Raw genomic sequence first — 22841 nt, 5'->3', positions numbered from 1 at the left:
AAGACGATTAAATGTCTAGGACGTAGTTTTCTGTATAAATACTTTGGTTTGTTTATCATGCTGTAATATTGAGCTGCTGTGTTATGCTATAATAATATTAATGCTTATGTTATTATTTTAATGATGTTTCTATTACTTTAGTGCACGGTGGGAGGTGGAAGCGTCCATGATCACGATTGGGCACTGTGCAAATAAGGTGAGTGTATGCTTTGTACAAAGAAACCCACGTAGCTGTGCAGGGCTCATCTTCTGTATAGTCTTTTTGTTTTTGGTTTTTTTGAGGGGTAGTCAATGCCCATGCAAAACACCGAAATGGTGTACCGGAGGGGTTGCCAACGCCCACGCAAAGCACCCAAATGGTGTGTACGAGAGTCCCAATCTTTATGTATTTTAAAAGCATTTAGTGAGATTGCTAACTAGTAACTACCTGTACAGTTGTTGATCTACATCTTGTTTTAGCTATTCGTGATCGATCATTGTTTACTTTGTTAAACTCACTTTCTCCATTACTTTTACGTGATTTTGGATTTAGGATTTGGTTTCTAAAATATTTGTGTATTTCTGATTGGATTTCTCACATAGTGTACAAGAGTCCCAAAGCATTGGCTACCCCTCGCTTTTTACCAAAAGTCAGTTCATCTCTAGTTGACAAAGGTAGTCTGACCATCTAATTATGATTCTAAATTAAATTCTTGATCACAGATACACATTTCCCTTGTTGTTATCTGTGGTGGACCACAAAATTAACTAATGTAAACAACCCTTACCATACCTTGTAGTGTTTTATTTTTATGTGAATATGTAGTGTAGTGTAGTGTAGTGTAGTGTAGTGTAGTGTAGTGTAGTGTGTGTGTGTGTGTGTGTGTGCGCGTGCGTGCGTGATAAAGATTTTTTTTTAAATTCACCAATTAAAATGTGACCGTTTTTTCCACAGGTTTACATTCTGGAGATCTGCAAACAGCTAACTTGAAAGTTTTATATTGACAATTTTTTTTTTAAATTAATATTTATTTGATTACATGTACAATGGCTATTGACTATTGAAAAGTTGATGAATTAAATATTCACGAAAGGAATGCTTATCCATTGCAACTCGCCCACGCAATAGAGCGTGCGCTTCACTAATAATTAGTGCTCAGCCGGGGTATGCGACTATTGGATTGAGATGGTGATTTTTATAAAATTATTTGTATCATGTATAACGTTCGTCACGAACGGTATAACTAGCTGAAGTATTCAAGCAAGGAGTGATCTAGCCTTGTATCACCGGAATTAGTTAAAAAGTTCGCGCCTGGATTGTTGGGGTGAGCCAATATTTTCATTGCCAATGGTTTTATGTGTAATGTTAAACCCCCTACTTTGTACCATGAAAAGGGCCGTATTAAGCTGTTGCGTTTTACGTGAAAGTAGATGTCATCTTGGCCATTCCTGCTAGAACCGGGGAAAGGTTTACAAGTTATCTGACGCTCCATGACAGAGCCTTGAAAACCTGCTTCCAGTGTAGACGCGTGTATCTTGCAAACGAAAAAAAAATTTTTTTAAATCGCTTAATTGTTTGATATGGTACACCCATACATTACATGGTGGCCATCTGGATGAGATGTTGAGTAGAAATCACTCCTGTTCAACTATCCACTCGTCCTGTCGAGATACTGAGCAAACTCTCAGTCTCACCCACATCGCGCCATTTTCGAATAGCTACTGATTGGTCTCGTGACTGTCCACCAGTATATTTACGTGATGATCCGTTCACTTCATACAAACCAGTATAGTATTTTTGTAGCTGTGTAGCTTTTTATTGTAGCTGTGTGAATTCACTGTATAGTAATTATATCCTAGCTAAAGGGGGCCATGCTGAATGGGTTCCCTGTGAAATTTGGGGGAAAGTTGCTAGCTAGTTTTACTTTTAAATTTAGCATCAATTTTAAATTCTGAGGCATTTTCAAGCCTTTAAAATGCAAAAATTCTGCAGCTCCTGGGGGTTGCACCCCCAGACCCCCCCTTGAACTTCTAATTGTTAGCTATAACTAATGAACCATACAGCAAGTTTCATGCTGTGTCCCCTGTATGTCAGGTCTACAATTATAGTATAGAAAGTCTGAGAAACAACAGATAGGCTTGAGCATATTAATATAGCTAGCTAGCAGTGAAATATCACTAAAATTGCATATCTGAGTGTCTAATTTTCAAAAATTTCCTGTGGGGGCATGCCCCCAGACCCCCCTAGAATGCTCGTGCTTCGCACACTGTGGAACAGCTCCTCTCTCATTGGCATGTATATAGCAGCAATTTCAACATTATCAATGGTCTGACCAACTCAATTTTCCCTCCTCCGGCCCTGAGTTGTCAGGTCATGCTACAGCTATTTGGAAAGGTGATAAAACTGGTTTTGTCAAATCAGGTCACATACATATACCTTATTGATAGAGTTTGTCAAGTCTATTGTATCAGTATTTTTGGTAGTTGTTACTGTGAAATAGACTGTCACAATTGGGTATGAATTCTTGAACATTGTGCATTTAGTTAAATCAACTTCTGACCAGGTTCCATCATTCTGACATATTCTCTCAATATTTACACCAGTCCGGAAATTATGATGCAGTGCTGAACAAGGCCGTGTGACCAAAGAATTCCATTGACTTTTCATCCAAAGTAAAGCTCCAGAGAAATTATTATCACATGCTAATTATATAAAGAAATCATCACTGATAAGTACACAGTTGAGCTACAGCTATAAGCAAGTATACATTTGTGCACACACTATCCCCGTAAATGCCTTCAGTGTTTCTGCCCTCACATACTGTAATAGTGAATGCTATATTAGAGTATTTCAGCACATTCTTAGTGACCATTACAAGAGTTGCTGACATGAGTGATCAATAACACATTCAACATTATTTTCTGGTACCCAAAACAAGATCATACCTACAATGTCCCCGCATTCAACTGCTACTTTTAGTCATGTTTCACTACTGTACATTGTTATTAAATTTGACCACATGCATTCACAATAATCAGTATATTAATTTTGTAGAGCTTGTAAAGAATCACATACCTTCAACAACAGACAGAGTAATATTTCCAGTAATCGATTGATCTCCTAATGCAACACGACAAGTGTAAACACCACTGTCATTTGTAGTAGCATTTCTAATAATTAAATTATGATTCAGGACTGGAGGGATAAATGCTATATTTTCTCTTATCACAACATTTGCTTCATTGTGGGTCCACAACAAAACAACTTCCATTATAGATGGAGCACATGATAAGGTAACTGTGTCTTCTTCCAGTAGAGTGACTGATGAAAATGATCTTGTGAGAGTTATTGCTGAAAGATTTATTTTCAAAAAGAGAAGCAAGTAAAGCTACAAATGTACCTGAACCTGTCTTGATATCAAGCTGAATTATAATTTCTAAAGGTGCAATAGCTGTAAAAAATATATTATTAATTTTAGCTGCTATACTTGGAGATCCCTAAGAACCCCAGCCCTGAAGACATACCTGATGTTATTGTGTAGATTCCCTCACTGCTATTCTGTACTGGCAGAAATGTGTAATGGTACAACTGAAAGTTAACAGGATCTTGTTCAAGTCCATCCACATTTACTACATCACCATTATTACTAGTATGAGTCAACACTAAAGAGTTAGTGATATTATCCTGTTGAGATCTTGTACCATCAGAATAAATGGCAATGATAATACTGATGACTGGACTACTAGCTAGTGGTACTACTAAGCTTTTGTTAGTTAACAACTTGTAGAATGGACTCTCTAAATGAATAAGATCATAGAAATGAATGACTGCTAAAATGACTTACTGTACACATATACTGTATTTACCTTTAGTAATAAACACATCTTTGTATGAAATTCCATTGTTTAAGCTACACCTCATGTCTGATGTAAAAGTATCACTAAAATTGGTGAAATATATCAAGGACGAAGTATCAGATTTGTTTGAAAACTGTAACTGAGCAGTACCAGTTTGATTGGTTATTATCCACTCGATGGAGTTCAGAGTGAGAACTGACATACATGTTATGTTCAGCATGTCAGAAACACTGAAATAGTTTATTACTGAATGATTTTCAACAATTCTTCCATTACTAACAATGTGGAAACTTTCAGCAGCATCTAATGGTAAACAAAAAACATAGGCCTTTCCATAAATGCACATGATTAGTAGGAGTACAAATATAGCAAGGATGTGTGTAATTGTAATGGCCAGTGCAGTAGCTAAATCAATATGCTGGTAGTACAATAAAAGATTAATGTGTGGTGGTTATTGGCTTCACAATTTACATGTAATATCTGAGGTTCCAAGGGTTGGAATGTGTGTGCATACATATAATTCATCTGTGCGTGTATATACAAACACATCACATATAATGGTATTCTCCATTATAAGTTTCAGATGCCACTTTCTTAACATTGATAGACTTTGGGGTGCCCAGATTTAGCACTGTATATAGCTAATGTGAAATATGCCAATGCTGGTACACTGTGTTGTGTAATTTTTGCTTCTTTTTTCAAATGCTTTATGCAGATAACCACTGTATGTACTGTATCTATAACTCTGAGTGTTGCACTGATAATCATATATAGCATCCTTTTGACTAATTTCACACCTGTACATACCAATAACTACAACAATGATGGCCTTGTTATCAGTTCCAATAGGATTAGTCACAGTACACGTGTATGTTCCACTATCACTTGTAGTAATATTATCAATGGAGTAGTCAGCACGGAACACTGCACTAGTATTAGTATGAGTCACTGTAGTGATATTAGTGGACTGCACTATTGGACCACTATTCTTCCTCCATGTGAATGTGTCTGGGGGAGAACCTTGTGAGGTACAGTACAATGTGATTGAAGTACCAGCTAATATTGTCACATTTGATGTTGATGGAGAAATTATTCTAGGACCAGCTGTGTAAAAAGATATAAAAACAGCAATTCCACAACTGACATTGCAAAACATATAATTTATAGCTAAGAAATACACCCACTGAGATGTTAACTCAAAGAGTGCATGAACTAATGTAGAGGTAAGGTGACTGTCATAGTTTATCAAATTGACACATACCCTATACCCAGGATACAGAAATAGTTAATGATTGGTATGTAATCTTATTGCCTTTTATCATCAATCACTTATGTGGGTCTTCACATTGGTGAACACCACACAATCAACTGAAGAATAGATACACTACATTTTTAAAGGAAAGCCTACATAATTTCCTATGTGGGTACTAATGTATTTTTTGCTAGTGTCTGATCAAGTACATAGTTCCTTTTCACAAAACCAAAGGATTGCTCACACAGCTGAAAGTTTACTGTGAATAATTGTGTATGTGTTACAATAACAATCATTGTGCAGCCACAATAAGAGTCAACATGATGCACATAGGCTTACAACAGTATACATTTATCTGCCATATTCCTGTAATGCCACACTAACTAAAAAGAATAAAACATTTTCCAAAGAAGTAGGATGGCAAAAGGGATATATAGAACAGTTTGCAAAGGGAAGGATGACACAATGCATATGTGATCATATTTTTGAAAATTGTTATTCTGCACACACCTTTGAACTTGACTTTTCACCATGAATGCACCAATACACCACACATTCACACCAAAACAATGAGTTGTTTGAGCTGCTTACCATGAGTGGATTTCTATATATAGACAAGTGCCAGTCACTGGGAACACTCTGCTACCTAGCTGGAACACATGGCTAGAGGCATGGACACCCTTGGACAGTTGCTCAGATGATTTCTACGTACATGTACTTCTTTCACTCTGAGTGGCACAGGTGGTCTTTAGAGAATGGTACTTAGGCTGGAGACCACATATGTATAACCTGCTTAGCCATTTTCTGTTGATTTCGTACAGATCAGGCTTTAATTACAGGCTCCTTGAGCCTTCTTTACCCGTAATACTAGTACTATACCAATTGCCCACCCACCACCCATGCTGGTGTAACTGTGTTATGGACGCGGGCATGAAACATTTCATGGTTATATCAGTAGTTGCAGTTTGCTGTGGATTAGAGTGGTGAGTTTAAAAGTTAGCTGCATTCGTGGTGAAAATTTCAAGTGTACTTACCTTCAAGTATTGTAGTACTATGTATGACTGTTTACATTTAAAAGGATAGAACTAGATTTTCTGTCATGGCTACAAGGTAAAAAGCTTATGGAAATTGATTTGTACATAGATTAACCATTGGAATGCAAACCTTTGCGGTGTAAACAAAAATAAGAGAGAAAGTGCTACAGAGTTACTGTACAATGCAAAGCCAACAAGTATAAAACACAGAACTAAGATACAGTACTGTTTAAATGTTGACACCAACAGGCAAGAATATGTGCAGGAAAATTTCAAAAATGCTGTCCAGATGTCAAATCAAGGGACCTTTATACCTAACAACCAATCCCTAAATGACTCAGCCAAACATTGTTAAGCTCATTTTAGCTCTACCTTATGAATGAGGCATAGGGTGGGTTTTGGGGTTGCTGTTATCATGATCTTGCAGCAGCAATTTCCACCATAAATACACTTAATAAACAAGTGTATAGCACTATGTGCACTTTTAAAAAGGTTTTATTAACCATGAGCATCTAACTACCAGACTGAGAGTATGCTGTGTTAATTAGCGCTTGTTTAAACTATACTGAACTATTTTGACGAAGAGTGTGCAGTGTATGTAAAATTATACAGTTTTTCACTAGATAAAAGATCCATAATATACATGTAGATATCTAGATAACTTACTTCGTCCACTCAGGTACACACCCAACCTCTTCACTTCATACATCATTGAACTATTCATCACCATACACCAGTAAACACCTTCTGCTGATGTAGTGAGTGGTCGACACTGACGTAAGTTGATTACTCCAACAGCTCTAGTAATGTTCGACCCATGAGCTTGAATCACATTATTATTATTATTATTATTATTACATCCTCCATAAGGAATCTGACTTTCATTAAAGTACCATCTACCTAGGTTGCTATTGCGGTTACCAGAAGGACCCAATCCTGTCACACAACGAGCAATCAAACCCTTATTTTGATTGACTGAAATGAATGAGTAATCAGGTAGAACATTACCAGCAACCACATCATTGTTACCAATCAACCCTCCAGTTAAAATGACACCTGTAGTGTAGAGATAAATCAGCTGCTGTAGTTGCTTACAGAAGAGTCAATGCTATATTGCACATACAAACCTGATATACGAAGTGATAAGGGTTCACTGGTATACTGCACACCACTAATGGTTACAGTACAAGTAATGGTACCAGCATTCTCTGCAGTAATACTGTAACCAGTTACGCTTTGTGTAGTTTGGTTATGAGGGAAACATCCTGGTTCACCATTGTTATAGTTGATATTAGTGTAACATTCTGTAGTGTTCCACTGGTAGGTGATAGTGGTTGATGGTGAGTGGTCCACCATACATGTCAGGGTGACACTACTCAATATGGGATAGTCAAATGTGTTAATAGATCCACTAACTGCTGTACCAGCTGGATTACTGACTATGGTGACTGTTGTGTGAGATGTTGGAGAAGCTTTAATAGAACTCGCACTGAAAGATGCACTAGCAGATGTTGACAGCAAAGATATTGATGCTGATGGATCTACTCTTGTAGTAGGTGTCGTTGATACCTTCATCGCTGTTAAGCAACAACAGTAAGCAGCAGTCAACATTACATTCTCACAAAGATGTAGCTATATATCATAGTTCATTTTGTCATCATGCAAATAATGTCATTATAAAAGTAGTTGTGTAAATTGTTTTTGAATGATTTGCACTAAATAAATGTCTAGCTGTACTGTGTGACTGCTCTATTAGAGTATCTCAATCCTTTATTAAATGTAATTATACAAGCAAGTGGTAGCAAAATTGTTCCACGCATTCTTTGATCCTTGAAGATGTCAGTCATGTGTTAATCAGTTGAAATTTGATATTTTAGTTATAAAATAAAAGGAGGCAAGCCATAATCATTCTTGAACCTTATTACATTAAAAACAAAGGCATGCATGGCTAGTAGTTATTATACATGCAGCTAATATAAAAAAATTAGCTGTATAAAAATTATTTTTAATGAAGAACAGCACATTATGGTGCATTATTGAATCTAAAGTGGTATGGTAGCACTGAGAGGTTTCTATTTTTGTCAAAATTTTGCACTTTTAGGTGCTGCCATAGTTGTAACAGTGCAGCTAACAAAATGCATGCTTATAGCTACTGCATAATTATGTCAGTCTGTCAAAACTGTCACCATTGCTATCTAAATGCAGTGCTCCCTTCGTTATCCAAACCTCTATTATTTGAACACTTGGTTATCAGAACTTAAAATGACTGTGCTTGTAGAGTATTTTGTCTAAGATGTATGTTCTATTAGAGTATTTAAACAGGTCTTTGTATATAAATGAATGGGCTTTGATTATTCAAACTTTTCTATATCTTGGCCCCAAAGGGTAACAATCATTTTTCTATAGCTTTTCTATAAATGGTTAGTGAGAATCAATGTTAATTGAAGTGCAAAGAATACAACTAAGGTTGTATGTAGTCAAAGTGTCTACTACGTGCAACAGCCAATAGTACACTATGGGTACACTAATGGCTGGAGTTCAGAACAAACACATAATTATGGCTTGTAGATGATTAATCCAAAAACATAATGACTAACTAAAAGCACACTTAACATCTTAGTCTGTTTATTATTTGTCAGTCATTGTTAATGAAGTAGCTAATACAGACACCATTAATTAACTAATTGGTGTAGAACAGTTCAAGTGATTTATCACCACATGGTGATCAGGGAAATTGCATTGTAATCTATGAATTGTCTATACAGACTACAGTGCTATCTGACATCTGTATACAATACAAAGAAAACACCTTACCATGCTGTAGGAATATTAGTGTCAGTGTTTGTGTTATCTGTGAACAAAAGAAAGCAAAATATAAAGGTTGTGTGTATATATCATATTTTGAGAATATTACATAGCTGGGTTAGCAGAAAAGGTACTTTTCCACACATTTAATGGCCTACAAACAAAATGTTATAACAGTGGTTTGTACTGACTAGTTTCTCTTTATAATGAAATGTACAGTTAGCTATATACTCATTGATGATTTCAGACTACTCAAAGCATTGATATAAAAGTTATGAGGTTTGAACAGTATTCAAATTATATGTGAAATGGGCCTCGCTGCACAAATATTTTATGGTTGATGTACGTAAACATTATATTATGTAGCTAGCTACATTATACTGCATGTGTGTATTGGTTGTCAGTACGGTCGGATCAACAAGAGAGGACGAAGCTATATAGATAACGCCAAATCATCTTTAACGAACAATGAAATCAATTATGATAGCATTGATATGCATGCAGAAGCTATTCTACAGGTAGCTATAGCTCATTTGCAGAGCATTCCTTGCACTTCCAAGTATGTGAGAACTTTTCTTATGTAGTTTGAAGCGCATGGCCCTGCATGTACATTAAATGCAAATGGCAGCAAGCAAGAAGCACCGTGACACAGCATTTCTTACTGACTCATTAGCATAACTGTAACAGTAGGCTAACAGCTAGCTACTGACTGTATATTTTTGCCTAAATTACTGGCAGATATAGCTATTCATGCATATTTATATCAATAGATAGCTATATACTCATTGAAGAAATGATATGTTATCTTTTACAGATTCATTCAGGCACAGCTGCTGGAGCAAAGATGAAGTCCACAAACTGAGATTGCAATACTCTACAGAGACGCTATGGCAATCCAGCTAGCTGTCTCCTCCCTTGGAGCTCAGAATTTAGCGTAAGTATAGTTGCATTATTACGTATGGCTACTAGCTACCCGGTATAATTATGCAGCAACAGTATGGTTAGAGATAGAATAGCTGCTGCAAGTACCCTTGAAGACATAGATAGCTAAACAGATTTAGGGATAATAGCTAGCTACTGCCGAGCACGTTGACGCTTACCACTACACCAGGAAACACTATTAACTCACCTTCAGCATTGAACCTCGCATTGAGCATACAGTTTTCTAACAATAATTGACTGTTTTGAGGAAGAGATGAATTCTCAAGATTTACTCCTTTCTTTTCTTACAGTAGTACTAGAACGATTGAGGAAATGAATTCTCCGAGTAGATAAACGGACCACAAATTTTGATCATGTGTGTATAGTGAAAATACTGTAACATAGACGAGAGTCTGGCCTGAGATTTTCAACTGACTATTTCCACAGTTAGTCTATAGCTATGTGAGCTAACTTGTTTAAAACACTAGTTTCCTGGGCCACGTGTATTTTTATAGTCCCGCCCCATACAAACAAGACTAGGTCGCGTGAGGCCAATTTTTTTCTTCCCTTTTGTAATATTTTTTTCCCGGGGTGACCAGCACCCTTGCCACCACCTCCAGCACCAGATGGTAAGATGTTGGGCAAACATGTTAGACTAATGTGAAGGAAGCACCTGACCTTCAGATGTTGTAAGGCAGACCGCAACAAGGAAAGACTTATGGAGCACCCCTCAGCCAAGACATCAGGGGCGGATCCAGGGGGGTTCCAAGGGTTCCATGGAACCCCCCTAGTGGCTATTCGTCCGGTCCCGGACGCCAATTTCACCACGCTATTCGTCCGACTCGGATCACGTGATGCTCTTTTAACATAGGCCATACCAAGTCAAACCTTAGTTTCTGGTCACCCGCCCGCATGGTAAACCTGGAACCCTAGTTTATGAGGACTATTATTAATATTACAGGTGCTTAAGTGCATGTGACCCAGCAAGACACTTATTTTTTACTGCAAAAGATCGAGATACTCTAATAGAGCAGTCAGGGACTCCAATAGAGCAGTCACACTACTCTTAACTCTAATATTAGGTATATATGCCACACTAATAAAATGTTTCTAACTATAGCTAGTTTTGTCCTTGATTATATAGCTGTTCAGATTATAACTGTTACTAATGCTTCTGTAACCAAAGTAATTTCAGTAGCATTAACCACTAGCCCATGCAGATGGGCCATAGCTTTAACTTTATAATTCAAATGTAGTCCTCGATCTGGTGGGAAGATGCAGATGGAATCCTATGACTATGTGTCCTGTTGACGATAGGTTCGCGATTTTTCCTAATTAGAAGAAAAAATTAACAGATAAGAGAAGGCCGGGTTTGTGCGAGATTGAAGCTGCTAGAAAGAGAGTAGCTAACCCACAAGTGTTTAGCTGCATTCAGAGAAGTGATACCCAATTAATCAGCAGTAAGCTCAGTTGATATGTGATTGCTGCCTCTGTGTGTGTAGGTGTGTATTCGTATTTAGTATTTGTGTTACAGGTGAAGAAGGCTCAAGGAGCCTGTATGTATGTATGTATGTCTGTATGTATGCCAAGGAGCCTGTATGTATGGCTCCATACTGCTGCGTCCATGTCATCATGGGCTAGTAACCCACCACTTCATCTTGTCTAATGGCACCACCCCATATCCCTGTTTTAGTAATTGAGACCAGACATCATAGGCCTCCCTTTCCTCAAAGTTGAGTTGCTTTATGCACACCTCTCACGAGGACAAGCATCTGCTTCCGTAGTTCCCAGCTATCATCCACATGCAGCCATCCACCTTCCTAGAGGTTCTCTAATTAGCTACTAGGCCTAAATTCAAAGCTTGTGGATTGGTTACTATAGCATCCCCTTGATTGGAAGTGGAGATTGATATCCTAGTGTGTAGCGCTTACTGTGTCCAACTAATAATTGATAGTGAACCAGTTGAACAGGACCGAGAGAGTATTATTCCATTGTAACTAGCTGTACAACGACCTGCTGTCACCATCTTTTACAAACACTAGAGCTAATCATCACCTAAAATTCTCTTACTACCAACGCAGCACAGAAAGTTACCGTAACTCTTTTCCCCCCAAGATGACTATTGAACAGAATTCTCTACCATACCCTGATCTATATGAAGTTGACATAAAAATATTTAGGTTGTACTTATTTACATAATCATTATTACTGTGCTTGTACATTAGCGTGTTACCCCTAAGGGTTTTGCTAATAAATAAATAAGCTGTAGCTAGAAACTTAAAATATGGCACATGCTGGTTAGCTCTATAGAGAAGAACCTAGCATTAGTGTATATGACATAATTTATGTGAATTATATTATATGTGTGTTTTGTGAATAGGAAAGGTGTTTTAGTTGAAAAAATTAAACTCCGTTTTTTGTTTTTTAATCTGCTTTACCAGTTAGGCACTGGAGGGTGAACACTAGAGGAAAAGCCTGTATGAGGTGTTTATCACGAGCCAGGGAACCTAAGCTAAAATCATTGACTAAAGTGAAACGATGCTTCAGAGCTTTTTGTAACTTTTATTAACACTGATCACAACCATGAACTAAAGAAGGTACAATATTTGCTGATTAATTGAATATGTTTACATAGTTATAGACATGTACCAATTTCTTATGAAAGTGATCATGCAGTTATGTATAACTTGTGAAAAGCTGGCACTGAGATGACTATAGGATAGTGTTTTGTATATTTTAATATGGCCCATTGGTTCTTTTAGCACTATTTTGTATCAGTGGTAATTTACATGGATTCTTAACTAAAGTTCTACATTCACACAGATTATACTGCAAAGAAGACTAATTGTAATTTAGGTCTTATTTCTGAAGCATTTGAATGTATGGACTTGGATGATATGCCAAATCCCTAGTCTGTCCACTGCTTGAGTATAACTAAGCCTGAGGTAATTATGCTCATGATTCATTACATTATTCTACTCAGAATTTCCTGGGAAAAGCTTGCATTATTCTCAAAATTATTCCAATAAATTAAAATAGAAATGTAATTGACTGTTTATTAAAAATTCTATGGTTAATTATAGAGTATATATAGGTGAATATTCTATTAGAGTATCTCAATCTGATGACTGTTCTATTAGAGTACCTCAATCTGGTGACTGTTCTATTAGAATACATTGTTCGTTCATTCATGAAGTCTTTAATAATTCCAAAATGCTAGAATAATGATTTCTGGCATTATACTGAAAATTATTCCAGCATAGTTACCGCACCCCTAAGTATAAAAATGCTATTTGGGGGCCATATTACATCATGGATATAAACATAAGATAGAAGCTATACAATGAAGAGCTACTAGAATGATTACCACCTGTTGTGATTTGTCTTAATAATTATGATCAATTGCACTATTTAAATTTACCATCTTTACAGTACTGAAGGCTCAGAGGAGATCTGCTATTTTTGTACCAAATGATCAACAATTTCTATAACAAATGAGCTTTTTGTCGTTCTCCACAATCACAACAACAAGAAGGCACAACATGAAATTATTCAAGCCATGCACATACAAATTGCTTGTCAAGATCATCTTTCTTTTCAGTTAGAGTGATTAATGATTGGAATTCTTTATCCCAATCAGTGATTGACTCTAACTCCCCTAGAATCTGCTGGACAGACACTATAGTAATATAATATATAATTTTTAATGGATATAGCTACTTAATTATGTGTATGATTTGGATGTACAGGTTATGCAAAATAATTTAAAATTTCAATTTTTTTTGTGACAAAGAAGTTGCTATACATATACTTAAAATTATTGTCCATGCTACCCTAAATTAACTGTACAATGTGCTATATACTACAGGTGGAATTTGCTCGTCTTCCTCAACAACGTTACCTGGGTGATGAGAACAAGAAGAAAATGTTAAAATAATACACTTGCTTTGAAGGTTAAAAAGATTACCCCAACAGCCTATGATTGCAGAGACAGGCCATATTGAAGGATTAAGGAATACACACACTCACTGAGAAAATTGTGATCAGTTGTGCATGTGCTTATATGACCAACATTTATTGATACTGTATAAATCTACTGTGTGCTGTTACATGTCATCCAGACATTAATAAATTGTAATGTGTTTTGAGAAGCTGTATTACTTAGGTAGCCAATGCCAGTCCCGCTATGGCAAGTATGGTTATCTTCCCAATAACTGGGATCAGTAACCTCGCACACTTTAGCAATAAAAGTTTTCTGATATGGATTGACTACAGCAAGCCATCTATATTATTTCCCACATCTATGTCATGACTGTATTTTTAATTTTACAACCATCATAATATATATATATTTTTACTGATGTTTGTAGCTACTGTATGCACAGTAAAATTAAGAAAAGTTGTAAATAAAAAAATCTTAGATACATATATTCACTTATTTTGCAACTTTAATTACATCATCAATCAAATTAGATTATTTTATGATCATCCCTTACCAATTCTGGCTGGCTGTTCAATCTGACCACATTAAAGTTGTCAGATCTGAAAATGGATGGCTACCTTAACTCCATACAGCCTGCTAGTCTCATGTAGCCAGACCACTTATTTTGCCTTTTATGTGGAGGCAGGGAAAATATTAATGAATGCTTTATTATGAGAATTCTGCAGTCAACATGAATAATCATAACTTTAGATAAATAACCAGCCCCCACTGTAATATAGATTACATACAAACAATATAACAAATGTACGTAACTCACAACAATATATAAACACACAATTGGCCTGGTTCCTCAATTTGTTCCTTAATACATGCAGAACAGTACCACTTGGAGGGTAGAATGTCTTATCTGCTTGAATGCATGACTGGTGAAAACGTTCTAAGCACGGATGACATTTTACCATACCATCCCAAATGTCAGGCAGTCCACAAGTGCAGGTTTTTTTAGTAATGGTTTTGCAGGAGCTCTTCCTTGTCAAACAACATAAAAAGTGTGACATAAGCTCACTTTGATTATATGTCATTTTCTCTGGAACTGCTCCAGCACATAAAGTATAAGCAAATGCCAGAACAAACAATGCACAGTCAGAACCACCTGGACACCCAGAAATGTTAGGTACAAGTACTTTCCAGGTGTGATTGGAACACTCCCATACAACTGCTGCCATTAATGTTAACTAGTTTAATTTTACAGTTCTTTTTGACACAAGAATCCAATAGGATTCATAGCAATTTAGTACCAGTACAAATTCACCACTCTTATTATCAAACATACATGTTTGGCTTCGCTGTAATCCTGATACATTTTGAAACTTTCTCTTTGGCAAAGTTTGCCCAGCATTCATTAGTCTTGCATTAAGCCAATCCATTTGATTCTGTAGAATTTTTAAATCAGATTCATAAACCTTTACTCCTGCAGCAACAGATTCATAAACCTTTACTCCTGCAGCAATTTCAATGACAGTTCTATCTGGTTCCTCATACTCTTCATCTGAACTTGTGGTGATCAGCACCTGTGTTTTTTAATCTCTCCTTTGTTCTTCTTTCACGTGATCTATTTGCAAATGTTCCAGACAGAAATGTGACATGTAAAGCATTGTGTTTTAGGGATTACTTGTGGTGTAGTATTTTCACTGTGTGACTTTGTTTCATTACTGTGACTCATTTAGCACAAGTGGCAAAACCATTCTTTTCGCTTTGGTGTAGACTTCAATCCAACATGAGATATATGACAATCACAGCATATAGCTGTGCATTCCAATAACTCCCTTTCACACACTTGGTAGCTGGGGTTAAACTTCTTCTTCTCCATGACCTGACACAGTTGAGCCCATCCACCATCAGTGCAATGTTTTCTGATTCGGAACAATTAACTAAGGACCCGTCGATTATGCTGGCATAATTATGAGCATAATAGGTGCCTGAAAGCATTGAGCATAATGCTAGCATAATAGGTAGAATATTTTGTAACAGTATGAATTCTTGCTTATAAAAATAGCTATCACAGAAAGATCGATATACTCTAATAGAACAGTCAGTAACTCTAATAGAACAATCACATAGCTGACTGTTCTATTAGAGTATATCAATCTTTTCTGTGATATATATGTATTTTGTCAAGTGGGTTTGTGCTTCAGCCACTTATTATCCATAAACTGGAAATTATTAGCAGAGCATGAGAACTGAAGCATAAATAATTGGGCATAATTTGAGCATAATAGGTAAGTTTTGAGCATAAATTTAAGCATAATAGGTAAATTTTTGAGCAGTGCAGCATAGCATAATAGGTAAAATTATGAGCATAATCGGCGGGTCCCTACAATTAACATTCTCGTCTATGCAGACATATCATTTGGTATCTTCTCATGTCTTGCATGTACTAATGCTACATCCAGTACGACACCATCATTCATAGCCGTGTTAGCATCAGGAACAGAAACAAACCATTTCAACATTTCCTGAAGAGTAGTGCATTGCTATAGTAATGTAATCAAACAGATAATAAATATACCTCTTTCTTGATACTTGGGATGCTGTCTAAGAAAAGCAAAAGGTCCTTCTGCTAACTTCATTTTCTTTGGTAAGCCAATAACTGTTAAGTCTGAACTTTTAGGCATCCCTCGTTTTAGTACTCTACCAGGCAATCTTATATCAGACAACTCAACGTCTGCAGTGGATGCATATACACATAATACATGGTGGTATAAGCTCTAGAAACATGTGGGGGTCAAGAAATAAATCCTTCCTCTCATAAGACATAAAGCCATAGATATACTGACCCAAGGTTAGTATAATATCTGTGATAAAGCTGTTGTAAATTGCAATCCCTGACCCTGCCTACACTGCAGCAGGGACAGGGATACTGGTGTTAGCTAGTCAAACCATCAAGAGGTGCCGGGTCATCATGCAGCCCTATGACGTGGTCATGGCAGCAGAGGCGTAGCTAAGGGGGGGCAAGGGGGGGGGGCATTTGCCCCCCCATCACTAAATGATTTTTTTAAAACCTTCGTCACAAGTTTACCAGTATTAAACTGACACGCAAATGACTGTAAATTATGTACACTACTACGCGGTATCACCAGGTGTTGCTAGTGAATGCGCACACACCAACATTCAACTCGCTCGTGAATCCATCGAACGAAAATATTAGAGACATACTTCTATATTTAGCCTAGATTACTCGCATGATAGAACATTTTTGAATCTAAAAAGAGTAACCCGCTTCTCCGCGGCAGGAGTCACAACTCACAAGCGACAAAGGAGGCCAGATGACGCTACGAACTTACTGCCTACGAGGTGATAAAATGTTAGCTAAATAAATGTACAAAGTTTATTTTATCGAGTCGATCACACTGGACCTTTGTACGTACGGCAGTGCAGTCGTTTTTAACTTTGTCAGTCAGTCAGGTGGATCAGTCAAGCTTACAAGTTCTGCTAGCAAGACAGGTGGGATTTCGTGCAATACATGGCATTTGAATTTCGCCGAGTGAAGTGAGTGAATACGTCATCTTGTCAGCAGTGTGCTAGGACTGCAGCACAGGCTGTGGCTAACGTAAAGTAACTTGTATTTGCACTAAAGTATTAACTCTACCGGACTGTGGATGAATTTTTTAAAATTATTATTATTTCCCCGGGCTGGATGGACTGCCCTTGCCTACCACCCCCAGCACAAAGAAAGCACGTGCTGGACAACTGAATAAAAAGGACCAGATTGCTAAAAGTTTAAAAGTCCCTGTGCTCATCAATGCGGCCCATCTCAGGAGAGGCATCAGAGGAGCGATGCGAGATGGACCTACTTCCACGTATGCACATTGTAGCTGACCGAAGTAGAGAAAAAGACAATGTGCATCGGATAAAAGCCAGAGTCTGACTGTAACTAGTAGAGCCGCGGCGAGATAGATGGTCAGCCAAACGACGGTAGAAAACTATTGCCTCCCTTCCCATACCTCCAGTGGTCGCAAACACAAGGGGAGTGAAGGAGGCCTGCTCAACCTCTCTGACACGGTCACCATACTCAAGTTTCTTCTGTGCCTCGTGACGTCGATACAAAGAGGGGACACTGGTGTTGCAGTAGCTCGGTGCATTAGGATGAAACACCCTTACGTCAAAAAAGGCACTTTGCCGCTGCCCCCAGAATCCCCTAGCATGTATGTCTGCCCTAGCCTCATCCTGACGGTTGGCAGTCTTAGGTGCTGTTGGAGTACAGTTGTGGCACGTGCGATGATGCTCGACGAATATAGCTACCTCAATTGGAAGCAGTCAGTACTGAAATAGTTACGTAGCTAGTTATTTAAGCTGTAATAATGCAACACCATATGTTGGCTAGCCCACCATTGGGTCATTAGCCTTTTTTGCAATCATGAATGTCCGATTTTGAGTGTTTCGGGGGGGGGTGCCTGCCCCTCCATCACCTTCTGGCTAGCTACGCCCCTGCATGGCAGAACAGAGTTATACTCACTCACACACGCACGCGCGCACACATGTCACACACACGCAAAAGCATGTAGGCTAGGCCAGCAACCACATCAAGCTTACCACTGATTGGGTCTCTTTCCTTCAGTTTTACTTTTAAATGTTTTTCCTCCGTGAATTCAGCTAGAACAGTCTGAATATACTATTTCTTCCTTGTGTGATAGATAGTCTAGAGTTAGTAACGAAACGGAGGTTCGAAGCTTTCCGAATGGACAATCTCGACGATAGCGGATCGATTCAACTTACACGTGTTCACTCTTCATGAAGCGCACTAATAAGCCTACAACAAACGTGATACATACACACAATGAATTACGTAATCACTACAACTACTACTAATAATAATAACATTGTCAGCTACTAGTTCTCGACATCCTCCGGGGGGCCACATAGTGTTCTCGTCCACTTTTGAATTTGTTGCTTTCCTCGAATTGCTGCTTGACGGATGGGTCGAGTGTGTTTGGAACTACCACTTGCTGCTTCAACTGTGGGATTCTGGGCAACACTGTCTGATAACTTTTCCTTATGTTGGTAATTTTGCTTCTGAATGGAACTGGATTCTGCTGTACTGACTTCCAGGGGGTATAGCTTGGTTATTGGACGGTTTGTCCTGCCAGTTGATGTTCTAATATTCGAAGCTCTGATGAGACCATCTTGTCCAGAAATAGTGTCCTCAACTACTGCAAGACGCCAAGTGAGACGGGAAGTATCGTCATGCACTAGAACAATAGCTCCTGACTTGATTGTTTGAACATTGGAGCCACTTGTTTGATGAAACTCTCGAAGCCCAGTGAGATATTCTTGCCTCCATCTAGTCCAAAAGTGTTGCAACAATGCTCCTTGTTTCTTAGCTCTTGTCTGAATATTGGTGTCTCCAAAGTCAGGATCACTGTAGTCGTACTCAGTAGTCACATGGTAGGGCACACAAGCAACTTTCCTGCTATACAGTAGGTGGGCAGGAGTGATGGGGTCTGGGTCATTTATGTCTGTGGGGGCAGTAGTAAGGGGCCAGTTATTAAGAATACCCTCTATTTCAACAATTAAAGTTTGAAGGCTGTTTAGTGTTGTGAATGCTCTCCCCAGGACCTTCTTCAAGACCGACTTTGTTAACCCGATTAGCCTCTCCCAGAAACCCCCAAACCAGGGGGCTCGCTTGGGAATAAACTTCCATTCTACCCCAGTCCTAGCTAAGGTGTCTGTAAGTGAGGGTGAGGAGAATAAGGCCTTCAATTCCGCTGCCGCTGAGAGAAAGGTTGAGCCATTGTCTGACAATACAAGGCGTGGTAAGGACCTCCTGCTACTGAAGCGACGGAAGGCCTGTAGAAAGCATTCGACCGTGAGATCTGTTACGATCTCAAGGTGTACTGCCCGACTTACAGCGCAGGTGAATAGACAAATGTACACCTTGTGTTCTCCTCCAATGCCTCTCACATACAGAGCACCTGAGAAGTCGATCCCAGTGACTTCAAATGGCATGGATTGTTGTACACGGGCCTTCACCAGTGGGGGAGGATCCGGTGCAGAGTATGGTTTACCAGCTAATTTCTTGCAGGTCACGCACTTCCTCAGTAAGGATCTTATTCTTTGCCTTGCACATGGCACCCAATACATTTGGCGAAGGGATGTCAGTGTCATGCTAACCCCAGCATGGTATTGTTGCTTGTGTATGTGCCAGATGAGAAGGGAGGTAAATGGGTCCTTTTGTGGTAGAAGAAGAGGAAATTTAGCTGATTCTGCGAGCGGTGCATTGTGTATTCTACCACCACAACGGATCAAGCCAGTGTGATCCACATAGAGTCGGAGCTGCCTCACCAGTGGCAGTCTTGATGCACGATTAGTCGACTGTAGACAGCTTAGCTCCTCTGGGAAGCACCTGTGCTGCACATTACCCACCCATCGAAGATTGGCAATAGATATTTCAGATGGGGTTAGTGATCCTGTGAGCTTAAAGAGCTTTTGCCTGGTGTTATGGGCAAAACGCAGAACATACGCAGTTACGTCTAGCAGCTTGGTGTAGCTACTGTAAGCTGAAGGATCAACAATGTTGTGCAAGCCAGTGGTAGGTGGCAATATAGCTGTGTTGTGGACCCCAGCAGTTGATAGCAGGTCATCAGCGGTGACAGCTTGTATAATCATGGCTTCAGAAGGATTCCAGGTGGGCCACTTGGCAGGAGATGACAGCCAAGAGGGGCCATTTCGCCACAACACTGAATCGGCCAGTTGTGATGCTGTCAATCCACGGGTCAAAAGATCCGCAGGATTGGAAGCTGTTGGACAATATTGCCATAGTGATGATTTGGACTGAATCTCTTTCACCCTATGTGCGATGAAAGGTTTAAGCTGCTTCTTGCTTTTGAGCCAGCACAGAACTATTTGGCTGTCAGACCAGTAGTAAATAGTGGCACTAAGCTTGAATGAATCCACCACAAAGGGGCCTAGGCGAGCTGCTACAACTGCGGCCATAAGTTCAAGCCTAGGCAGCGAGCGTTGCTTGATGGGAGCTACACGAGATTTTGACATTACAAGTGAAGAATAGTTGCCACATTGGATGTAGACAGCAGCTCCATATGCCTTTGGGCTGGCATCAGCGAAGACGTGTAGGACAGCAGAAGAAAGGTCTGCTGCTTGGAGCATAGGTATGTACTGTCGTGGAAATTTTTGTTGTAAAGCAGTTGAGATATCTGTTGTTATGGTAGCCCATCTGATCTGACAGGGTTTAGCCAATTCCGCATCCCAAGATACATTATCTTGCCAAAGTTCTTGAAGTAACAACTTGGCAGTTATTATTACTGGAGTGGCTAGACCAAGTGGGTCAAAGATTGAAGCTGTGTACCTCAAGATATCACGCTTCGTCACTGGAGTGCAAGTGGCAAGATCAGGTTTGGAGTAGAGATACAATTCATCAAGCTGAACATTCCAGCATAGGCCAAGGACCTTGACAACCTCTTCAGTCTCAGCTACACTGTGCTGGTGTGCTAGATTCCTGAGCATTGGACTGTTAGACGCCCAGGAGCGGAGGTTGAACTTTGATAAGTTCATCAATGAACGTGACTCTAAGAAGTATTGAGTGGCCTCTTGTTCAGTGTCACAGCCAGTGACTACATTGTCGACATATAGACTGTCAAGGAGATTGGCAGATACTAGTGTTTGATGCTGTTGTAGGTGAAAGGTGATAGCTGCATTGAGCATAAACGGTGAGCAGCTAGCTCCAAACAGGACAACCTTAAAGCGATACAGTTGAAATGTACTGTTGGGGTCAAGCGGGTTAGACAACCAGAGAAAGCGTGTATAGTCTCTGTCAGACTCATCAAGCTGTACATGAAGGAACGCTTTCTCGATGTCAGCAGACAGACCATACATAAACAAACGAAAGCATAGCAGTATGGCACACAGATGGTTAAGAAAGGGTGGGCCTACCTGAAGGCAGTCATTGAGGCTAGGGTAGTGGGATGACTGCTTGCAGCTGCAGTCATACACTATGCGGACTGGTGTGGTAGCCGAGTCCTTCCTAACAGGTCGATGGGGGATGTAATGAGATTGTTTGGTGTTGAAATCATTGACTCTCTCAATGAAGCCTTTGGACTCTTGGTCAGCAATAATCTGGCCATACATGCTCAAGAGTTCTGGGGTCTTAGCTAACCTCTTGGCCAAGGATCTGGTACGCTTGGCACATATGGAGAAGTTGGAAGACAGAGGGGGGTGATCCTCCTTCCAAGGGAATTTCAGGGACAAGGCTCCATCCGGTTGGCGCTTGATATTAGATTGCATGTAGTCTTTCAAGAAATGGTTATCACTGTCCATGGTAGTTGAGGAAATTCCAGTTGACTCTGTTTTCCAGAAGGTGTCAAGGCTAAGGTCATCTACAGCTGTAAAGTTTACTTGAATCAAGTTAGCAGCTGCTGATGGCTGCAGTAGAGGGCCAGACAATAAATAGCCTAGATGGGACTTGACAGCTGTAGGGCCATTGCCACGTATGACTTGGTCTTGGACAAATGTCCAATAGTAATCGGCACCTACAAGAACATTAATCTCGAAGTTGTCATCCTCTGTGACAGGGTGAGCTAACTGCAAGCCCTTCAAGTAGGGTAACTTGGTAAGCTCCATCCGCATGGAGTTCTGTAGTGGAGCCGCCAGCTGAGGTACAACCAAAACTGAGATAGTAATGGGGCTCTGACCAATTGTGTGTATTGAGATTGTAGCTACTTGAAGGAGTCTGGCAGAAGATGCACGGTTTCCAAAGGATGACAAAGATACCAGTTCTCTGTTTGTTGTCTTCAGGCAAAGTCTATCTGCGAGGTCCTGAGAGATGAAGGAGCGCTGTGCGCCTTCATCAAGGAGAATGTTTCCTTCTGTGCTATACGGACCTGCAGAGACTGTGGCGATAGCAGTCTTCAGCAGGCAGGGACTACAAATATACTCAAGGGGGGTTTGGGGCCTAGAGACAGTGGTAAGTGCACTTGTACTAGCAGCAGGGGGGGCCTGCGGAGGAGGCACTGATTGAATGTGGTTTGCTACAGGG

The 22841-nt window shown here is 39.4% G+C and overlaps 2 protein-coding genes and 1 long non-coding RNA gene across 4 annotated transcripts in view; 1 reads left to right on the top strand and 2 right to left on the bottom strand.

Annotated features, from left to right (window-relative positions):
- LOC136254623 (latrophilin-like protein 1) overlaps positions 1–6882 on the bottom strand; it is a 24905-nt gene extending 18023 nt beyond the window's left edge. For both annotated transcript variants that reach the window (XM_066047367.1, XM_066047368.1), the window contains exons 1-7: positions 6790–6882; positions 4645–4941; positions 3847–4140; positions 3505–3777; positions 3381–3431; positions 3056–3331; positions 2417–2682 (exon numbers count right to left, since the gene is read on the bottom strand). In XM_066047367.1, the coding sequence (XP_065903439.1) occupies positions 2417–2682; positions 3056–3331; positions 3381–3431; positions 3505–3777; positions 3847–4140; positions 4645–4941; positions 6790–6853 (1521 nt within the window). In that variant the 5' untranslated portion in view covers positions 6854–6882. The remainder of the gene's footprint in view (positions 1–2416; positions 2683–3055; positions 3332–3380; positions 3432–3504; positions 3778–3846; positions 4141–4644; positions 4942–6789) is intronic.
- LOC136254672 (uncharacterized) lies at positions 5–1068 on the top strand. The gene is made up of 3 exons (XR_010700662.1): positions 5–46; positions 142–196; positions 935–1068. It is a non-coding gene; the product is annotated as an uncharacterized lncRNA (long non-coding RNA).
- Positions 6883–18167: 11285 nt separating the features above from the next.
- LOC136254622 (uncharacterized) lies at positions 18168–22711 on the bottom strand. Its single transcript, XM_066047366.1, has 2 exons — positions 18386–22711; positions 18168–18280 (listed from the first exon to the last, which is right to left on the bottom strand). Exon 1 carries the CDS (start codon positions 22430–22432, stop codon positions 18683–18685), a length of 3750 nt encoding a protein of 1249 aa, XP_065903438.1. The 5' UTR covers positions 22433–22711; the 3' UTR covers positions 18168–18280; positions 18386–18682.
- Between the last annotated feature and the right edge of the window lie 130 nt (positions 22712–22841).

Source organism: Dysidea avara, chromosome 4 (assembly GCF_963678975.1).
Source record: "Dysidea avara chromosome 4, odDysAvar1.4, whole genome shotgun sequence".
Taxonomy (NCBI): domain Eukaryota; kingdom Metazoa; phylum Porifera; class Demospongiae; order Dictyoceratida; family Dysideidae; genus Dysidea; species Dysidea avara.
The sequence above is the reverse complement of the archived record's forward strand: the minus strand, read 5'-3'. Positions and strand labels throughout refer to the sequence as shown.

Bases quoted from the DNA above. Each gene is read 5' to 3' on its own strand.
- LOC136254622 (XM_066047366.1), bottom strand. From the start codon at position 22,432: ATGCGGATGGAGCTTACCAAGTTACCCTACTTGAAGGGCTTGCAGTTA.